This window comes from Bidens hawaiensis, unplaced genomic scaffold (assembly GCF_021521415.1).
Source record: "Bidens hawaiensis isolate Kalapana, Puna unplaced genomic scaffold, B.hawaiensis_p1.1 tig00081168_1, whole genome shotgun sequence".
In the NCBI taxonomy this organism is placed as follows: Eukaryota; Viridiplantae; Streptophyta; class Magnoliopsida; order Asterales; family Asteraceae; genus Bidens; species Bidens hawaiensis.
This window is the reverse complement of record NW_027503768.1, coordinates 1-19,698: the sequence shown is the minus strand read 5'-3', so window position 1 is coordinate 19,698 and position 19,698 is coordinate 1. Positions and strand designations below refer to the sequence as shown.

At 33.5% G+C, this 19,698-nt stretch overlaps 2 protein-coding genes and 1 pseudogene across 2 annotated transcripts; 1 reads left to right on the top strand and 2 right to left on the bottom strand.

The window, feature by feature from the left end:
- Positions 1–34: 34 nt before the first annotated feature.
- On the bottom strand, positions 35–1,092 carry LOC143607321 (7-acetyl-epi-neemfruitin B aldo-keto reductase pseudogene; annotated as a pseudogene).
- Positions 1,093–2,453: 1,361 nt separating this feature from the next.
- On the top strand, positions 2,454–3,451 carry LOC143607320 (transmembrane 9 superfamily member 4-like). The gene is made up of 4 exons (XM_077082805.1): positions 2,454–2,688; positions 2,796–2,908; positions 3,008–3,065; positions 3,132–3,451. Exons 1-4 carry the CDS (start codon positions 2,454–2,456, stop codon positions 3,449–3,451), a joined length of 726 nt encoding a protein of 241 aa, XP_076938920.1.
- A 10,516-nt stretch (positions 3,452–13,967) lies between these two features.
- On the bottom strand, positions 13,968–19,682 carry LOC143607325 (uncharacterized). Its single transcript, XM_077082807.1, has 6 exons — positions 19,556–19,682; positions 19,366–19,442; positions 19,210–19,255; positions 18,706–18,853; positions 18,341–18,515; positions 13,968–14,243 (listed from the first exon to the last, which is right to left on the bottom strand). Exons 1-6 carry the CDS (start codon positions 19,680–19,682, stop codon positions 13,980–13,982), a joined length of 837 nt encoding a protein of 278 aa, XP_076938922.1. The 3' UTR covers positions 13,968–13,979.
- Between the last annotated feature and the right edge of the window lie 16 nt (positions 19,683–19,698).

Sequence of the window (19,698 nt, the reverse complement as noted above, 5' to 3'; positions counted from 1 at the left end):
CTTGAAACGTGATGTTTTGTTGACTCATGGTCAATCAAAGCTCTGCATTTATCTCAGCCAGTATGTCGCAATGCTTGGTCACGATAACACGTTTTAGATAATTATGCTTGCATTGAGGAATTTGGTTGATTTTATTCAACTCCTCTTTATTTAACGACCAGTCGAAGATGTCAAGGTTCTCTTTCATCCTTTTGAGTGTTGAAGCTCTTCACCACCATACTTGCATCTTGCTCGTATAACCATCTTAGCGAAATCTGCATGTTAATATGAATTATAATTATTGTCGTCTTTAGATAAGCTAGACTAGAAATCTTCACTAATAACTACAATCAACATTATTGGTTTATTGAGAATTAAACGAGTAAAGATTGTTCTGTATGTTGATTCTCTTTGAGTAGATCAAAGTGGAAAGATTAACTAGACCTTAGCTACTGTCTTCCCTTTTGACCGCGCAATATCTTGGAGAGTGTCACATTCCAGGACACGATTGTTGCCCCAACTGGTACCGATCGCGCCTAAAGGTGAGTAAGCAGTAACAAGGATGTCATTCTCTTTGCAAAATTCATTGAGCTTTTTCTGCTGCCAAATTGGATTAATCTCAACCTTCAAACCAATTCCAATATGAGTAATGCATGTGCTAAAAGTTTGGACATTTTGAACACCACAACATATACCTCAATTCTATATAGTATTTTTTTAGCATATCCCCATACCAAAGTGTGTATATTATAATTAAGCCTACATTATAAATGTGTCTCGTCTCTTGTATATAAAAAGACGAACTATCAAATGGATTATCATTCGACAATCACCTGGTTGACGACAGGAAGGATTTTGGCAAATGAAAAAATTTGTTGGATCTTTTGAATAGAGAAATTGCTGACGCCAATAGATTTCGTTAAGTCCAAGATTTTAACACTCCTCTGTTGCTTCCCACACTCCCTTGATATCAGTTTCGGCCACATGCTCCTTTGGAATCGGGGAGTTGAGATCACCTTGTTTGATCTTGATTGGCAAGTGAATAAGATACACATCTACGTACTCTAGTCCAAGATTTCTATATATAGGAATGATCAATCTAACTAAGTACATGAATATTGCAACTTTAAAGAATCAATATACGTCGTCTAATGTTACATATTACTAAAAGGCCTCGTGACTTTACCAAGTGGGCTAGCCTCACATTGACATCCTACTACCTGAATTTTATAATTTAAATAAACATGGAAAAGTTTTGGGTTTGTAGGTCGTCTTTTGTTTAGGGTCGGTTCATTGTTTAATAAGTTACAAACTCTAGCTTTGTCTCTCACGTCATGTACTTATAATCATTGTCACTCAATAATGAATACCTATTATAAAGTATTTTATCTTAAAAGTATGAAGAAACTAAATAACATTCTTAATGAAGACAATATAAAATATATGTTAATAAAAATATTAAAATCATCCCGCCAAAATCATTGTCTGCACTCTACAAAACATAATTTAACAAAGGCACATGTATTACTCCTTTATAACAATTAATTTAATATGAACAAGTAACATAGAGTCAGTCAACTGTGTTACTATTAAGTATTAACTATAATGACGGAGATGAATCATCAACGTGCTCCCAGTTGCATGCCCAAGATTCATTCTCATTTCCAAACTGCACAAACCCTTCTTCATCTCAGTCGTTTGCTCGTTCGCAACCAAGGTTCTCTCATTATTAATCGCTATAGTCGGTACCCCACTGCCCGACTAGCGCCTAGCGAATTCAACAACACTGAGTAACAAGGATGATAGCATTATCAGTAATCTCTTTCATCACTCTTTTGGTAATCTATCTTGGAAGCCAAGTAATGTCAAACGCCTTCGGTCATCACTACGGCAGTGGAGACACAGTTCCCATTTATGCCAACAAACTTCACCCCTACAATAATCCCGGGTTAGTCACATTCTCTCGAAACATTTACGTTTGATAATCCTTTCATGTTTTATGGCATTTCCTCTTATTATTCTGGATATTGTTTACACAAAAATATATAATTATTATGATTTTCCCTTTTGTTCACAAGGTACTTCTTTTCTAAATTTGTTTGTCATTCTTGTATGGACCCGTTGTGAGTTTTCGGTGCTAACTTATGTGATGTATCTGATAACAGATGCTAATGTAGACAAAATGTTGAATGGAAACCATCTTGTTGAATTCCTAGTGAACAATTTGAGTTATTATGCAAGAAGACACTGAGCAAGACAGATGTTTCTGAGTTTAGAACAGTGATTAAAACGATTACAGAATGCAAATGTATCATGAAGACATGCCAATTTCGGCTTTTGTGGGAAGAGTTGAAATGGATCATAGAGAGAAAATAATAAAGTCCGAATACTTCCTTTACAATCATTACTAGTTTAATTTTTTTCATCGCAGTGGAACTGTTATTGAAGTCCTTCTTCACGTAGACTCGCTTTACATGGTAAACGTAACAGACGACATTGAAGCTGATGTGGAATTCACCTATTCTGTTAAATGGTTTGTCACACAGCAAACATATGATAAGAAAATGGACATGTTCACCGATTATTTAAGTGTGCCACTAGACGATGATGTGCTTGGTTACTCGATTGCAAATACACGTTTAACACTTTTCATTCTGATCATTTGCATACTAGTGTTTACATACGAGTTCTTCGCAAAGATATTTCTAGGTATGTGATTTATTTCTACTAACTGTTAACAACTATGCATGTCCAGTCTTCTACTGATAATAATTTCATTAATTTGTATAATAAAAGATGTGCATATGATGTTGAAGAGGCTGACAATCAAGAAGAGATGGGATGGAAGAACATACATGGTGACGTGTTTAGATTTCCAAAACACAAGTCTCTATTTGCAGCAACTCTTGGTTCCGGCACACTGCTACTTGTACTGTTCGTATTTCAAAAATCATCTTTATGCTATCTTTTAGTAACACACATTAAAAAATATAGTTTCTTAGTGTTCATGATTTCGTGTCGTCTACAGCATGGTAGCGATTCTTGTATCGGGCGGCGTAGATGTTTATCAGCAATATCTTCCAGGAGTATTCATTAAATGATCAAGTTCACTCTTTTAAGGTTATTTTTGGCACTCCCGCTGCTTATTTTAGGTGCGGTAATTGGGAAGAACCGTTTATCTGATTTCCAAGCTCCATGCAGAACTACTATTTGTCCCAAAAAGATTCCTAAGTTGCGTTGGTGCAGGCGTGTTATTCCTCAAATGGCTTTGGCTGGACTTTTGTCATTCAATGTGATTATTATTCAGATGCATGGCATACTTGATGCTGTTTGGGGCTACAAGATATACACATCATATGTTTCAATGTTGATAATATTGTTTCTTCTATTGATCATGACCGCTTTAGTTTCTATGGTGACGACATACTTCCAGCTTGGGGCTACAAGATATACACATCATATGTTTTCATGAATGGTGGTGGAGGTGTGTTAAAAGTTATAAAATATGTGCATTTTTGCTTATTATTATCTGGTCTTGAAGTGTATAGGTGATAAGATGTTGGTTTTTTATTACTCTTTGTCTCTTTATATCTAACAAAAATGAACGATTTTATTGAAATCGTGTACTTCTTTGGTTACATGGCTTGCTTCGGGTATGGAATCTTTCTTGCACTTGGAACCGTTGTTTCTATGCGTCGTTGCTATTTGTTCGTTACTTGTATTCATCTATAAAATGCGACTAGCGGGTATCCTTGTATATGAAACAGTTTTAGGATTGTAATAGTTAACACAAGCTGTAATCACTGGAAAAATTGATGCCTATATTCATTGTATTACATTAAATAACTGAGGCAGGTGTACAGACGGAACTGCTGGTGTGTTGTTGGTTCGAGAACTCCTTCTTTGAAACCGGTTAAACACCAGCTTTAAATCGAACCGTTCCATTTCTACTTGAAAACTGGTTTCAAAACCGAACCACTTTGGACAGAAATCGTTTTTGTCCTCTATGACCGAAATAAAAGGGTTTAACCCGAATCGGTTTAGGCACGTAACCTTATTTATGCACCTCATATTGATGTATATGTGTGTGAACCATCGGGTGGGCAAAAGTGAAATTGCACTAATTTTGACGTTATTTACTAATCTTGTGAAAATAACGTTAAAAGTGGTGGAATGTTAATCAGGCATCATGTGGTGGCGTTAATAGCCGAAAGACAATGGTACATGCACCAATCGGCGGTGTCCCGATGGTTGAGTGTTATGTGTCTTATGTCCAAGGCTTGATGCAAAACTACTATCAAGTCAGGAGTCTCGCCGGAAGCAGCCTCTCTATTCCAAAATGGTAGAAATAAGACTGTCTACATCTTATCCTCCTTAGACCCTACCATAATTTTGTTATTTTTGGGATATATTAAGTACGACAATGATGATGATATTGTGTGAAATTGGGTCATACTTTATAAAGCCCAAAAACTTATATCATAATGGGCCATTTTTCTAAGCGCAAGAACTTAAACATATTGGGTCATTTATTATTTGTATGTGAATATCCAACATATACCAAAAAGAAGATTCCCTATAAAAGATGCTTGTATCAAAATAATGTTACAAGATCAATGTTCATTGTTCCTCCATAAATATCATAAACAAAAGGCAAGGGATTCTTCCACACTACTCATGATCCTTTTACACTATTTTTTTTATACGGCACGTATAGGGCTATACGGTCGTATAGCACATAAATGTGTCAGTTTGTGTCTGATATTGTCGGCCATCGTATAGCCCAATACGGGTCGTATAGGCCTGTACGGTCATATAGGCACTTTTTAAAAAAAAATGATGACCATATATCTAAAATATGTGATTTATACGGGTCGTATCTGGCTCGTTTATCTTAACGGGCTTAAATGTTGAGCTCAAGCTTAGCTCGTCAAAAGCTCAAGACTGTTTATGACCGGTTGACCCAGCTTATTTATTATTAAATTTTCTAAAATTTTTTTGAGATTTTTAATAAGCTAGGCATATTTGTAGCTTACATATAATAAAAAAAAAATTAAGATTTTTTTAACATCTGGTCCACATACATTAAGCTTAGATAACTGAAAATATGTCTATACGGGTCATATAGCACTATACGGCTCGTATAGTCGTTTTCCGGCAGCGATTAAGGCAGTCTGAATGCTTCTGCAAATGTTTTCTATACGGTCGTATAGCCCTATACAACCGTATAGGTTTTATGGCTTGTCAGAGAGCAATACAAGACATTTAATGCCTATACGGCTCATATAGGCCTATACGATCGTATAAGCTGCAAAAAGCTGTTTTTTTTCTCCTTGTCAGTCATCCGTACCCTATACGGCCATATTAGCCTATACGAGCCGTATAGAAATGTGGGGGTGGTGTATGAGAATCACATCCCTAAACAAAAACGTACATGAATAGCATATTGTATAATATCACACATTTATATGTATTTGTTATAAATAGATCATGTCACATATTATAAATGTTCGATAAGATTGTCAAAATCAAGTCAACCAAAATATCGAAGAATTACAAGTCATTCAGGTATTAATTTGGATTTTCGAATGTTTGTCATGATTTTTGTTTAGAATTATACCAACAAAACCGAGTTCATACTTAGGTTATCGGAAATACGATTTTGAGCTTTAGAAACCATTAAGGCTTATGCAAATGCTATCCCCCCCCAAAAAAAACTAATTAATGTGAAAGCTCAAAGCAATATCAATATGTTTGATTGTGTACACTTTTTGCTATATTTTTTTTCTAAAGAGGACAGTTTTCTTTTAATGAACCAATCTAAATTCTCTCAAAATTGGTTCAAATCATAAAGTCATGTTTATATTAAAGTCAAGCGAATGTTAGGCAAATGGTCCAAACCGGCAAATAGCACATGGGATTAAATGCATTATACTAGCAACTACAAGTACTTGTTACATTCTTTTCGAAAAGGTATCATTTGATTTTAAGCATTTTGTTTGATTAATCAATTTGGAAGTATTTCAAATCAACATACGTGTAAACACGACCAACCTATAAAGTTTTAGGTGTGGTCTTGATGGTTATATAATATTGCTAGTTCTTCAAGGTGAACAGTCATCTTTCTTTTCTTAATTTCATACCGACCAAAATGATAAAAACGTTTCTAAGAAACCATGTCAATAAGGGGCGGTGATTACCATTTGGGTTACATGAATAATCCATTCGGTTGGGCTGTAAGCAAACAAAACGTTCAACGAACTGTTTGACGGAAAGTTTGTTTATATTCGCCCGTTTAATAAGTGAACGAACAGGGTCGTCTCCAAGGATTTATATACCTCGGCCGAGCCGAAATAAAAAGGCCCAAACCTTAACAACGAACTATATAAGCTAATTTTTTTAAATGACGCTTAATGTTATAACAATAAACATAGAATAATATATTATTAAAACCAAATAACGTAATAAGTAATGATTTGTGAAACTCTATTAATATTGGATAAAAAATAGATTTGTCCTATGTGGCTCACAGTGGCGTAGTTTAGTTGGAGCCAGGGGTGGCCCTGGCCCCCTCTGTTTTTTCGCTCGGTGGTGTAAATCTATCATTTTTCGGAAGAAAATCTTTATACATAGTGTAAATTTACCTGTTTTTTACCAAAATTTTGAGCCTGACCCCCTCCGTTTTTTGCTCGGTAGTGTAAATTTATCCCTTTTCGGCCTAAACTTTTTATACATAGTGTAAATTTACCAATTTTCGGGCGACAATGAACCAACCTATAAAGTTTTAGGTGTGGTCTTGATGGTTATATAATATTGCTAGTTCTTCAAGGTGAACAGTCATCTTTCTTTTCTTAATTTCATACCGACCAAAATGATAAAAACGTTTCTAAGAAACCATGTCAATAAGGGGCGGTGATTACCATTTGGGTTACATGAATAATCCATTCGGTTGGGCTGTAAGCAAACAAAACGTTCAACGAACTGTTTGACGGAAAGTTTGTTTATATTCGCCCGTTTAATAAGTGAACGAACAGGGTCGTCTCCAAGGATTTATATACCTCGGCCGAGCCGAAATAAAAAGGCCCAAACCTTAACAACGAACTATATAAGCTAATTTTTTTAAATGACGCTTAATGTTATAACAATAAACATAGAATAATATATTATTAAAACCAAATAACGTAATAACTAATGATTTGTGAAACTCTATTAATATTAGATAAAAAATAGATTTGTCCTATGTGGCTCATAGTGGCGTAGTTTAGTTGGAGCCAGGGGTGGCCCTGGCCCCCTCTGTTTTTTCGCTCGGTGGTGTAAATCTATCATTTTTCGGAAGAAAATCTTTATACATAGTGTAAATTTATCTGTTTTTTACCGAAATTTTGAGCCTGACCCCCTCCGTTTTTTGCTCGATAGTGTAAATTTATCCCTTTTCGGCCTAAACTTTTTATACATAGTGTAAATTTACCCATTTTCGGGCGACAATGAACCAATAGTGGTGGTCGGTTGGTTTAATCATTGTTCATGTTTTGTTCAACATTCGCAAAGAATGAAGGAAGCAAAACAGGAATTTCAATCAACAGCTATTTCTTTTATTTTGCATTGAGAGTTTATTTATTTTTTTTTAGTTTTTAGTTTTAGTTTGGGCCAAATAATTTAAACTTGATTAAATGGATTATGAATAAAAAAGAATTTTGGGCCCAATAATTATAAGATGGTAAAGATCAAATTATATTTTATAAGTTGTATATTTTTAAATGTATATATAAAAAATATAGATAAAAAAATTTTGGACCCCAAAAATTAGGTGCCCCGGCCGACGGTCTGACCGGCACTACCCTTCAGCCGGCCATGTGAAGGAACATGAACAAAGAATTCCCTTCGGTTAGCTAAATGAACGAATACAAACAAATAACATTGTTGTTCAATTGTGTTTGTGGACGTTTGATAAGGTGTTCGTTAACATTCATTTGTCTCTGCTAATGTGTGTTTGTTTATGTTGATTCATTAAATCTTTTTCTAATGGTCTTTTATGATCTTATCCTATAGATTTAAGTAAAACTATTAACTAAAAAACAATATATATATATATATATATGAGTATTTTGTGTTTAATTTGTATGTATATTAACATATGAATTTGAATGTTAAAAAACACTAAAACAAACTTGGTAGCCGGAGCGAACCGTTGACACTAGTCATTATTGATATCATAATCAAATAAGACATTGTTTATGTTCATTTGTGTTAGTTCGTTTATGTTCGTGAACCGTTTGGGAACAAGTTCATATTTTTAATGAACGAACACGAACAAAAAATTTCATTCGATTAGGTGTTCGTTTGCCCGATTGATAAAAGCTTAACGGGCAAAGATGAACAAAGCTTCGTTTAGTTTGGCTCGGTTTGTTTACATCATATTGGGTATATTTGCTCTCTACTCATTAGTTTTGTCTTGTGTTATTTTATTGTACGTCTCAATTGTATTTCTATATTAATATTAATCATTTTATCAATACTATAACACAAGGTAACACAAGGTATGGCAAAGATGTTTAGGTTTTTCTTTAAATTTATTTATTTTAGTTATAAAGTGCAAAAAGTTGGACATGATGTTGAACAAACATTGAGACTTGGAAGCGTATCCATCACATTTATCATTTAAACACGTTCCAACTTGCATGTAATTCAATGGATGTAAAAGGTTCAAGAGTCAAAAGGATGGGACCTAATTGCATCAATCATTGGTATATTATTCGTTAATCCATAGAATTAGAATTAAAAAGAAAAAAAAGTACTTTACTAATCAATTTCAACACACACGCACACTTAATAAATAAATATTCACTATTACGTGTAACAATTCTATAAGCTCAGCTTATCATTTTCTTATGTTTTATCTTTAATACATTTCTAATATATAAATTACAACTTGAAAATGTCAAAAAATAGTGCCTTACTTAACATTTCATTTATTGAACAACAAAATATCAAATCAGGTCTGGTATGGGTGAATTACTACAACTTCCCAACTAACCGTCGATGATTCAAAGGTTCATCAAGAACTTGACCTTCACTAGATTTGAGTTGTAAATGCAATGACAGCGGGAAATTGACAAAAGTAATGCCCGTAGCATTAAGCTTAGTCTAAAGGTCTTAGGTAAACTTGTATCGAGTCATGATCATCCCATGTCAATTTTTAGAACTTCCATTCAAAGGGGTAGTTAAGAGAACAAGATCCTTAATCTGAAATGTGAAGTGTAAGAAAGCTTTTAAAGCAGACATATCCTTCAAATCGTTATCGCTTAAAAGTGTATCATCCACATAGACTGTCATGTGAAGAACATAGCCATCCAGTGTCTTGGAAAACAAATAATAGTCATTGTCAAATTGAAGATAACATTTACTTTTAATAGTATTAGCTAGGAAAACTTCTCAAACCACCACAAAAGCTTGCTTTAAACTATAAAAAGATTTCTTAAGCTTCAAAACTTGATCATTGGATGATAAAGCTGCATACCCAAAGGAGCACCCATGTAAAGACATACAATATTTCCATCAACATTGTATTTGACTTTATACACGAATTTACACTTGATAGCTTTCTTACCCTTCGGTAAATACATAACCTCTCGGATTTGAATACTTTCAAAGACTGCAACTTTTTAGACATTGTTTCTTGTCAAGCTGAGTGTTTAGTAGCCTCGATAAGTAGTAATTAAGCTCTTTGATGTTATCAAGTTTAATAATGAGAGGTTGACACTCCTTAGACATATCACAAAGATTGACAAAGACAATAGCATTACACACATTTTTGTTAATAAAAAATGTCGTATGAAAACATTATGAGCATTTTAAAAAAATAACGGTATTAATGTATGACTTGAGAGAAAGAAAATATGAAGTACTTCCTTTATGGTATTCCCCGTTTAATCTACATTTGACACATGTCAATCAATAATAACGTACTTTTTCCATTACAACTTGACCCTTCAAACCGCATTAACAAAAAAAACTTTGTTTATATAAATTTTAAACAAATTTCAACTAATAATTATGTATTAGTCAAAGTTGACAACCTAGTGATTGCCGTATAAGGAAACAAAATGCAAGTCAGCTATCAGGAAATATATTCGGTCAATATCATGTTACAATTATTTTTGTTCATTGGTCTTATTTTCTGATATGATATAATATTTTATTCATCCAATTTTTTCACGTAAAAGCATATTAATTAAAACAGATCAAAATTGTTTATCTATTTCTATACTTCTTGGTAATATATTAAAAAAACAAGTAAGATACTAAGATATATAATTTACATTATTACATTGCAGGGTTTATGTCCAAAGGTTATAAAATGTGGTGCAGCTTCATCTCTCTCTATGTTCATGTATTGCAAGAGGGGTTCACCTAGATTTAGGGTTTTTATTCTAGAAGACAATCCAAAATCTTTGAAAAAATAAAAATAACAAGTTGCCAGAAACAAGTCAACAACCTTAATAATGTGAACGAATTATTAGAAGCTAGTTGATATTAAACAACATTCGAATCCTATCTGAAAGGTATAGAATTTAAAGGGTAGTTATGTTGATATGTCGATAAGAAATCAGATTTTGTTTTTAAGAACCGGAAAATATTTTCACACACCTTATCATGCAAAGACGGGAAGGATTTTAGGTTACGGTTTAATTGTTTACAAGGATTATTGTTTCTACCTAAAACTAGAATTTTACTTTAGTTTCAACTTTATTAATCTTATTGAAGAATATTATATTGCTCTTAATTATGTTATAGTTTTTGTAATAATATTTAAAATATAACTGTTCATGTAATTAAAAATTCCAAACCCTTAAAACCTATACATTTTTCCAGTCCATTTTTTTAACTTTCACACGAAGTTCAACTCTTGACGTGATAAAGAAACGAACACTTCTGCGGTGTATACATTGCCACATAGAACTTGTCATCTTAATTTGACTTTAAAATCATTATCATAAATGTTTATTAATTACGTACACCCTTTTATATTATTTTATTTTATTCATACTTGAATGCATAAAACACATCTGATTTTAATAAAACAATTTCTTATACTCTTTGATTTTAATAAAACAATTTCATAAAACACATACGAAACTAATCTCAGTCACAAAAAAGAAAAAAAAGCAAAAAAGAAAAAAATGAAGAAAAACTAGAATGCTAATGAGCTTTGATATGTAACACTTCTGTAAAATTTGCCGTAACGCCACAAATATAAATTTGTCGTAACACAAATTGGGCATTAAAGTCTAGAAAAATGTTTATAATAATATAATTCGAAAAACGACACTGAATTTTATTTTGATTTATGTCTTTAAAAAGGTTGAACCGCTCATAGATATTACACGTTTAATTCCATGGCAAATTCTTCACGAAAAATATTAACGATAGCTTTCTACGACTAACTTTTTATGTTGCAAATCACATTTTGCGACCAAAACCGTCACGTATAGACGGTTTAGTCGTTCATGTAATATCGTGATCTATAGCACCCGTTATCTGTTATTTATAAAAGAAGGCTTATAAAAATAGAATAATTCATTGGTAAACATTAAAATGACATTTAGGACATGGCATGTAAAAGGTGAATAAATTATGAACATATTTATAGCATAAAGAATTTTATACAAATGTCAATAATTTTTAAAAGTGTTTCTGAGTTGTGAAGATGTCGAGTCAAATTTCGATATCGCCTTTTGTTATTTATTAGAGATGTATCTTCAAAAAGTTCTTTCGCGTCACCTAACAAAAATAAATTCTTCTTTGACGTGTCGGTGAATATACCACTTAAATTATCTTATATATAAATATAATAATTACTTAAATATTAATTTAAAACGTGTATTTCAATTGTTTCAAGTATCTTTACATTGTTCTTTCCAAATGATTCCGTATAAGCAAAATCGGACACACATAAACCACCACAACCCAACCCAAACATATAATTATTAAATTGATACTCTTTTAGGAGCGAGTAGAACAAAACCTAATAACTGAGCCATGCTCGAAAAAACAAACAAATTGAGAAATTGATGGTTAACGTTTTTTGTTAGGGTTGTAAACGAAACGAACCGGAAGAAGACTTTGTCCATGTTTGTCCGTTAATATTTTGTCGGATAAACAAACAGTGTTCACAAACACTACCAATAGAAAATTTGTGTCAAATTTCATTATAGAAATTTGCAATTAGACCATCACCAATGCAAAATATCTAAATGCATGTAACATCATTTAGTATACTAATTATCTTTCTTTTTCATCATTTTCTCTTGCATTCCCTCTCAAAGCATCCCAAATGCATGCATTTAGCCAAATATTTTCCTACACTTTCTTGTCTTTTTTCCCCAACTCATCACCATGTCATAAATACAACCTAATACATTGCATTGGGTTTGGTCTTAAAGTGAAAATCTACTCATGCTTCATATCCAATGCCAGTCTCCGCCCTCCATTAAGTCACTATTGATTAGTTGCAAATAATCATTAGTGGCAACGGATTATCACTGGTTATTGGTCATTATATTACTAGGGAAAGCCTCAATAGTGGTGACGGGCATCGTTGCTAAAAGTGGAAAATGTCGTCGCTATTGGCCACGAGTCGGTCGCCGCTACAAACATAATGTCTCCGTTAAAAGCCTCTGGTCCGTTTAAAAAAAATCCCGTATTTCTGGGACTTCCATAAAACTATTAGATATGCATGTGTGCAGACTTTTCCAAACACACGTCACAACGATCTATATAAGTATAAACATAAAATAACACAACGTCAATTAGGTTACAATAACTTGTTTAACTAAGTTAGTCATAACCCATATTAGCAGTCAAAGAGACGCCATATCATAATGAACGCAGATTGGTGTTTGTCACCAATTGGTGCGCGTTGCCGCTAAAGTTGCTTCTTCTTTCCCTTTTTTTTTTACCGTTAATTGGTGGCATTAATGGAGTTTTTCACTGAGGACTTTCTACTTATCTAACATCTATTAATTAACGGTTATAATTGCCAACTATCGATCATAAACTGATATTCTATGACGGTTTGACCATGTTAAAGAAGATTTTGGATCTATTTTTAGTATGTTGCTTTTATAACAAATATGCATATTTATTTTATGTCATTCTCTTAATTAATTGATTGTACTTCCAAATTATAATATCAAAATATTTTAATTTAAAATAAAAGTGATTAATACATGATTCAAAAGAATGTAAAAGCTTATTCATATTCTATTAAACTTAAAATATGTTTGTAAATTATAATAAATTAATTAACTTACAAGTTTACATTTGAAATTCTAATTTTTATTTTATTCTCGACATGTGTTTTGAAGAACATGGTATATTGACTTATCTACCATTCTTTAAGAGAGTATAATGTCATTATTATATATCAAACATGTCCATAGTCCCCCGATCCTTTTGGTCAAATGCCTAGAGGATGAAGTCAAAAAGAATGGGCCCTCTTTCCTCAATCATTTTATCCTAAAGACGACTTTGTAAAAAGGTAAATTGATAACTTTGAAGATAACATATAACATATATAAATGTGTGTAAACGTTCAACATTGCTAGATAAGTACAATATTATAAAGATATGATTGTTCATAGCTGATCTAGTCATTCACTCAACAGGTTAACTATCTTGAGAGATTAATTATCTCGAATCGGTCCTTATCAGATACATCATCGATACACTTTCTAGATATATCTCAACTCAATTGCTTGCATATTTGGGTGCATCATGACCATTTGTTTAAACTCTAGTACAAAATAATAGATCAACCCAACATTTTTTGCCATAACTCATGTGGATTGTTATTAAAAGGAATTTTAAACAAGATTCAAGGAACATTGCAAGATAAAAACACTTTTATTACCAACCTAATGCCACGCTAAAACAAATGGGATAATTTGTAATACTACTAAATATAAATATTTTCAAAAGGCTCTTCAATCTATCTTCGATCAGTTGCCACATAAAGCAATAGATAGGTCTAAATTAACACAACACTTGTTCGAATAGCCATCGTTTGCGTTAGACGTTGAGTACACCTCACTAGTGTCACTCGTTGATGAATCGTTATTACTCTTTTGTGTCGAAGGATGGTGCAATGAAAGCGTCAACAATAACCCATCTTCATCTTCGTCTTCATGTTTATCTTGAATGCTTCTTGGGCTCTCTAGCTTCCGTCTCTTAAATCGTCCACATCTACCGGCACCTTCTAAAACCTGTATAAATTTTATACAACACAAAACTATAATCACTTATATATACTTGAAAAAAATCATATTCAAGTATATCAGATTCGAATGAAATTTGAACACACTTTAAAAAATCATGAATTAAATACCAAAAGGTAGGTAACAGAAATCAATAAATGCCTAATATCCGACCAAACACCTTCACAAACCTTTGAAAATATTTACCCAAAAAGTTTGTATACCAGCATGTTTTCCACACAAGACAAAACCAACCTTACTCTATGCGTTGAAAATAAAATGTAACTCCTCATAAATAGTCAAGATGTGACAAAAGTAAAAACAGTATTATAAAATAATGGAAGGTATGGTTGAATTGAATTCACTAACAAAATGTTAATACTCCAATAACTCACTAATAATAATAATAATAACAATAACCTTTTTAATAAAATAGTTTAGCATGTTTTAGGGTGCAAATAAGCCGAGCTCGAGCAACTTGTTGCGATCTGCATTTCTAAAGTTTGGGTTCGACTCATGAGTAGTTTTATAGGCTCGATCTCGGCTTAACTCGGCTCGTTTGCTATTTATTAATTAATTTTTGTACATACAGTTGTAATATTTCAATTATAATTTTGTATATATAAAATAATATATATTATTTAGTTATTTTTTATAACATTATATATATTAATTAATATATATAATATATATAAATAATAGACTCGTTAAGCTCATTTTTTAAATGAGCTTATTTTTAGGCTCGGGCTTGAGCTTGAGCTCGTTTAAGATCATATCGATCGAGCTTTTTCTCAAACCGATCTAGCTCGCAAGTGGCTTGACTCGTTCGCACCCCCTCATTTATAATTATAAGTAGAACCCAAAAGTTATTTTGAAAATAATGTTTGATTACAAAGATTCGTATAGTATATATATTTATGTTTTGACAACACAATGAAGACAGTACAATATTGCTGCTTAGAAGTGGTTTTATTAGGTGGTTTTGGATGTAAAAACAAAGCACAGAAAAAGCATTAATGTCGAAGTAACCAAACAGGTATTTAGAGAAACAGCATATTCTCTGGTTTTGAAAGCAACACATGCATGCCAAAGAAATCATCCCTACTTTGTTTACTAGAGTTTAAAGGCTGGTTGATTTCCGTATGTTCAACATTGTACAACTTTAAAATCATTAGGCTGAGGGGTGTGGGGCTTCAGCGGGGGCGCGAGAGCCCCTCCGCTCGCGCCCCCAGGCGCGAGCACCACACCACCGAGGCGCGAGAGGGGCGCGAGCGCGGAAAACTAGGCGGGCGCAAGCTGGGGGCGCGAGAGCCCCTCCGCTCGCGCCCCCAGGCGCGAGCACCACACCACCGAGGCGCGGAAAACTAGGCGGGCGCGGAAAACTAGGCGGGCGCAAGCTGGGTCGCGGGAGAAAGGAGGTGTAAAGGTGCATTGGGAAAAATGACATAGCCGTTGGATCATTTAATTGAGCCGTTGGGCTCATAATTTAATAAAAAAAAAGTTTTTTCTTCCTATATATAACCAATTTCATATAAATCAATTACCACAACTTCAAAAAAAAACCCAAAATCAACCCATCTTTCCAATTTTTTTTTTAAAAATAATGTCGTCGTACTCGTCTGATTCCGACTCCTCCGAAGAGGATGATTTGCTTCTTCATGTAGGAGGAGTTTTGACCGCAACCGTGGTCAATCTCTTGCAAAATCAAGCCCATCAACCTCGACTCCCGAGGGTTAGAGCACCACCTCGTGATCGTGATCGATCGGGTGCTAACGATACTTTGATTAGGCATTATTTTAGCCCTCAACCGGTATATGCGGAGTCGGATTTTCGAACTCGTTTCCGAATGAGCAGGCAATTGTTCATGCGTATAGCAAGTGATTTAGAGGCACGGTATCCCTTTTTTCAACAAAGGGAGGATGCTAGGGGTCTCCCCGGTTTTACCCCTCTTCAAAAGTGCACGGCTGCTATCCGTCAATTAGCGTACGGCATCTCGTCGGACGCTTTGGATGAGTATTTACAGATGTCGAAAAGGGTTGCACGTGAATCCCTTCATTTTTTCTGCCAAGGTAAAAAACATTAATTTTACTTTTTATTAAATATCAACCAATGTATGACATTAATTTTGTAATGTATATTGTACGTATGAGTCATATCGACTTACGCTCGGAGATATCTGCGTAAACCTACAATGTATGACATCCAACGCATATATGAGGTGCACGGAGAAAAACATGGTTTTCCTGGGATGCTAGGTAGCATCGATTGTACGCATGTTGGATGGGCTATGTGTCCAACGGCCTGGCGAGGTCAGTTCCACCGTGGTGATCATGAAGGGCCGACCCTTATACTTGAGGCGGCGGTGTCACAGGATCTTTGGTTTTGGCATGCTTTTTTTGGTGTTGCTGGGTCAAATAACGATCTTAATGTTATCGATCAGTCAAATTTGATCAACGACCTTATCGACGGGGTTGAACCAACTCAATCTTTTGTTGCAAATGGAGAACTCTTCAAGTACGGGTACTATCTGGTCGATGGTATTTACAACGAATGGGCTTTGTTAGTTCAAGCTTTTACAGATCCAATCGCCGACAAACGGAAGTATTTTACGAAGAAGCAAGAGTCTGCTAGAAAAGATATTGAAAGAGCTTTTGGAGCTATAAAAAAACAATATTATGTTCTGGCGAACCCGATACGTTATTGGACTCGGGAGAGGATAACGGACGTCGTCTACACGTGTCTGATCCTACACAACATGACGTTAGAAGACGAGGGCAAAGCTATCTGCCAAAACTACCAAGGTGACATTCCGCCACAACCGTCCACAATCAGTGATCAACAAAAACTTCACAACATAGCAAATATCAAGAGCCGTGAGATACACGGGGAGCTTCGACATGAGTTGGTTGAACATTTGTGGGAGAGGCGACCGATGATCTTGTATTAGATTAGTGTTATTATTAAGTATTATTGTTTGTTTAATTTTTAGTATGTTTTTTTTGTAATTTGAATTTTAAAAAAAATGTGTGTTTTTTTAATAATTTATGAGTTTTTTTAATAATACGTTTTTTGAATATATTTATAAAAAAATTAAAAAAAAATCCGCTGGAGCCCCTGCTCGCGCCCCTCCACACCAGGGCCAGGGGCTCCAGCGGGGGCTCCAACACCCATCTTATCCAGTTTCTCTCTCTGCCACACGTCACAATATTATTGGCTGGAGCCCCCACTCGCACCCCCGTTAGAGCCCCCCACACCCCTCAGCCTTAGGATACTAGCTGCGTAGAGCGTACTGATCACGTGGATATATCAGGATTCTAATGCATTTATACATATATGTTATATGTACGTGTATATAATAAACAAGCCTAAACCTATTTAATAATATCCACAAATGATATTATTGTTAATTATGTTTAGGAATGAAGATTCAATCATGTAACTAAAGGATTATATCTTTAAGTTTTAAAAGTTAATGATTTAGGTCTGTAAACGAAACGAACGCTTAATAAATTGTTTGACAAGACGTTCGTCTATGTACGTAATCTGTGGAAGTTTTTTACATATTAGTTGAAAATAGTTAAATATTATTTGTATTTTACAAATTATATCACTATAATACCTAATATCAAATTAAAATATAATTTGTTCGTTTGTGTTTATTTAAGTTTTGTCCTGCTTAAGTTTGTTCATATATGTTCGTTTAAATATATTCAAGTATATTTGTTTTTGTTCATGAACTCTTCATTTAGATATTAAATGAACGAACATAAACGAATATAAACATGTTTATTTTTTAAACGAATGAAAATAAATACATTGTCTGATTAATTGTTCATGTTTATTTGAAATTTATTGAACGAATACAAATATGTCATTATTTATGTTCGTTTGATTCATTTACAAAACAAATTTTATTCATTAAAAGATAAAGTTTAACACTTCGAAATTTAGAATAGAATTGAACAAAAACTGTTGGATTATGCATTATTTTATATTTGGGATTTTTTTATCTTAACAGTTAATAAAAAAATGACTAAAAAAAATATAATCCTGTGTGTGTATATATATATAAGAGAGAGAGAGAGAGAGAGAGTGAAAAGCTTTACCAAGTCAGATTCCTGATGAAGAGCATTTACATGGGTAAAAGAAGGATGCAAGAGATAATGTGGGAAAGAATGAAGAGGATGCTGCCATGTGAGATTCCCTACAGCTTCTTTTTGCTCTCTTTCTGCTTCATTTCCCCACCATTCATGCTTACCATTTCTTGTCTCCATTCTCCCTCTAAAAACAAATATATATAAAATATTAAAAATTATGGAATTTAATATAAACTCAACATGCAAATGCAAACTATAACACCTTTCATGTTAGTATTTTTTTTATAAAATTTTCATTCAGGTCAACTTATAATACCATACTATTTTAACAACTTTGATAAATTAACTAATAAAATGATGGATAAATTAACTACCTTTTAGAAGGGTGAGAGTAACAAGAGGAATGAGGATGTGAATCTTGAAAGTTGGACTTCATTTGATGTTCATGATCAATACATCCATCATCTTGATCCTCAAGAGATTGTCTTCTTTGTGATCCAATGGAATTGTGAACTTCATCTCCTGATATATAAATTTCCATAAATCATGAATCATGATCATTACTGGCTAGTTGCCATATTGAGACAAGTTAGTGTCTCCACATTAGGCAATTATGGTATATGTGAGATTGTGAGAAAAGTGACTAATCTCTTTCTTTTTTTAGAAACTACAAATGTGTGTATTCACTCTACTTATAATAACCCTAGTTTGAAAACCACCAATTCAACATAAGATTTTTAGTGAAACCATACATCTATTAAGTTTGAAAGTAAACTACTTTTAAACCTTTTCAAGAATACTATGATTGTTGTGATACAAATTTGGTCTAAAGTACAAAATCAAAGAAATTTATAACTAGGGCTAATTTGTTGTTATACCTTGTTTGGTAACTTTGGTTCCATCACTCTTCATGCTTCTATACATCTATAAAAAGGTTCCATTAAAACAAGAAATAATCATGTTCACATGAAAAGATAGTTTTTCTTCTTCTTTTTTTCAAAGAAAAAGTTCATAAAAATGATGAAAAATAGAACCTGGAGATGACTTTTGACATGGGAAATGGTGAGTCCTCTTACATCCATCATCTGAAGAACAAGTTTTGGTGTAGCTTCTATACACACACAAACATACATACATACATACATACATACATAAATGATAAAACCTTCATCATCATCATAAACATCAATTCATCATGATCAAGAATGGTTAAAGAAAACATACTTTCAGGACCTCCAATTCTGTCAATTGCATGAACAAAGGAAAGATGAAGATCAGGAGTCCATTTAAGCCTTGGAACCTTTGATCTTATGTATTGCCTTACTGCTCCATTCCTCCCACAGCTTCCCATCTTTATCTTTCAAATC

Excerpts from the sequence above, each read along its gene's own strand:
- LOC143607325 (XM_077082807.1), bottom strand. The coding sequence starts at position 19,682 with ATGGGAAGCTGTGGGAGGAATGGAGCAGTAAGGCAATACATAAGATCA. Across the intron at positions 18,854-19,209 it reads AACCAAAGTTACCAAACAAG|GAGATGAAGTTCACAATTCC; the intron begins GTATAACAACAA and ends TTTATATATCAG. Across the intron at positions 18,516-18,705 it reads TACTCTCACCCTTCTAAAAG|AGGGAGAATGGAGACAAGAA; the intron begins GTAGTTAATTTA and ends ATTTGTTTTTAG.
- LOC143607320 (XM_077082805.1), top strand. The coding sequence starts at position 2,454 with ATGGTAAACGTAACAGACGACATTGAAGCTGATGTGGAATTCACCTAT. Across the intron at positions 2,689-2,795 it reads CTTCGCAAAGATATTTCTAG|AGGCTGACAATCAAGAAGAG; the intron begins GTATGTGATTTA and ends ATGATGTTGAAG. Across the intron at positions 3,066-3,131 it reads ATCAGCAATATCTTCCAGGA|GTGCGGTAATTGGGAAGAAC; the intron begins GTATTCATTAAA and ends TGCTTATTTTAG.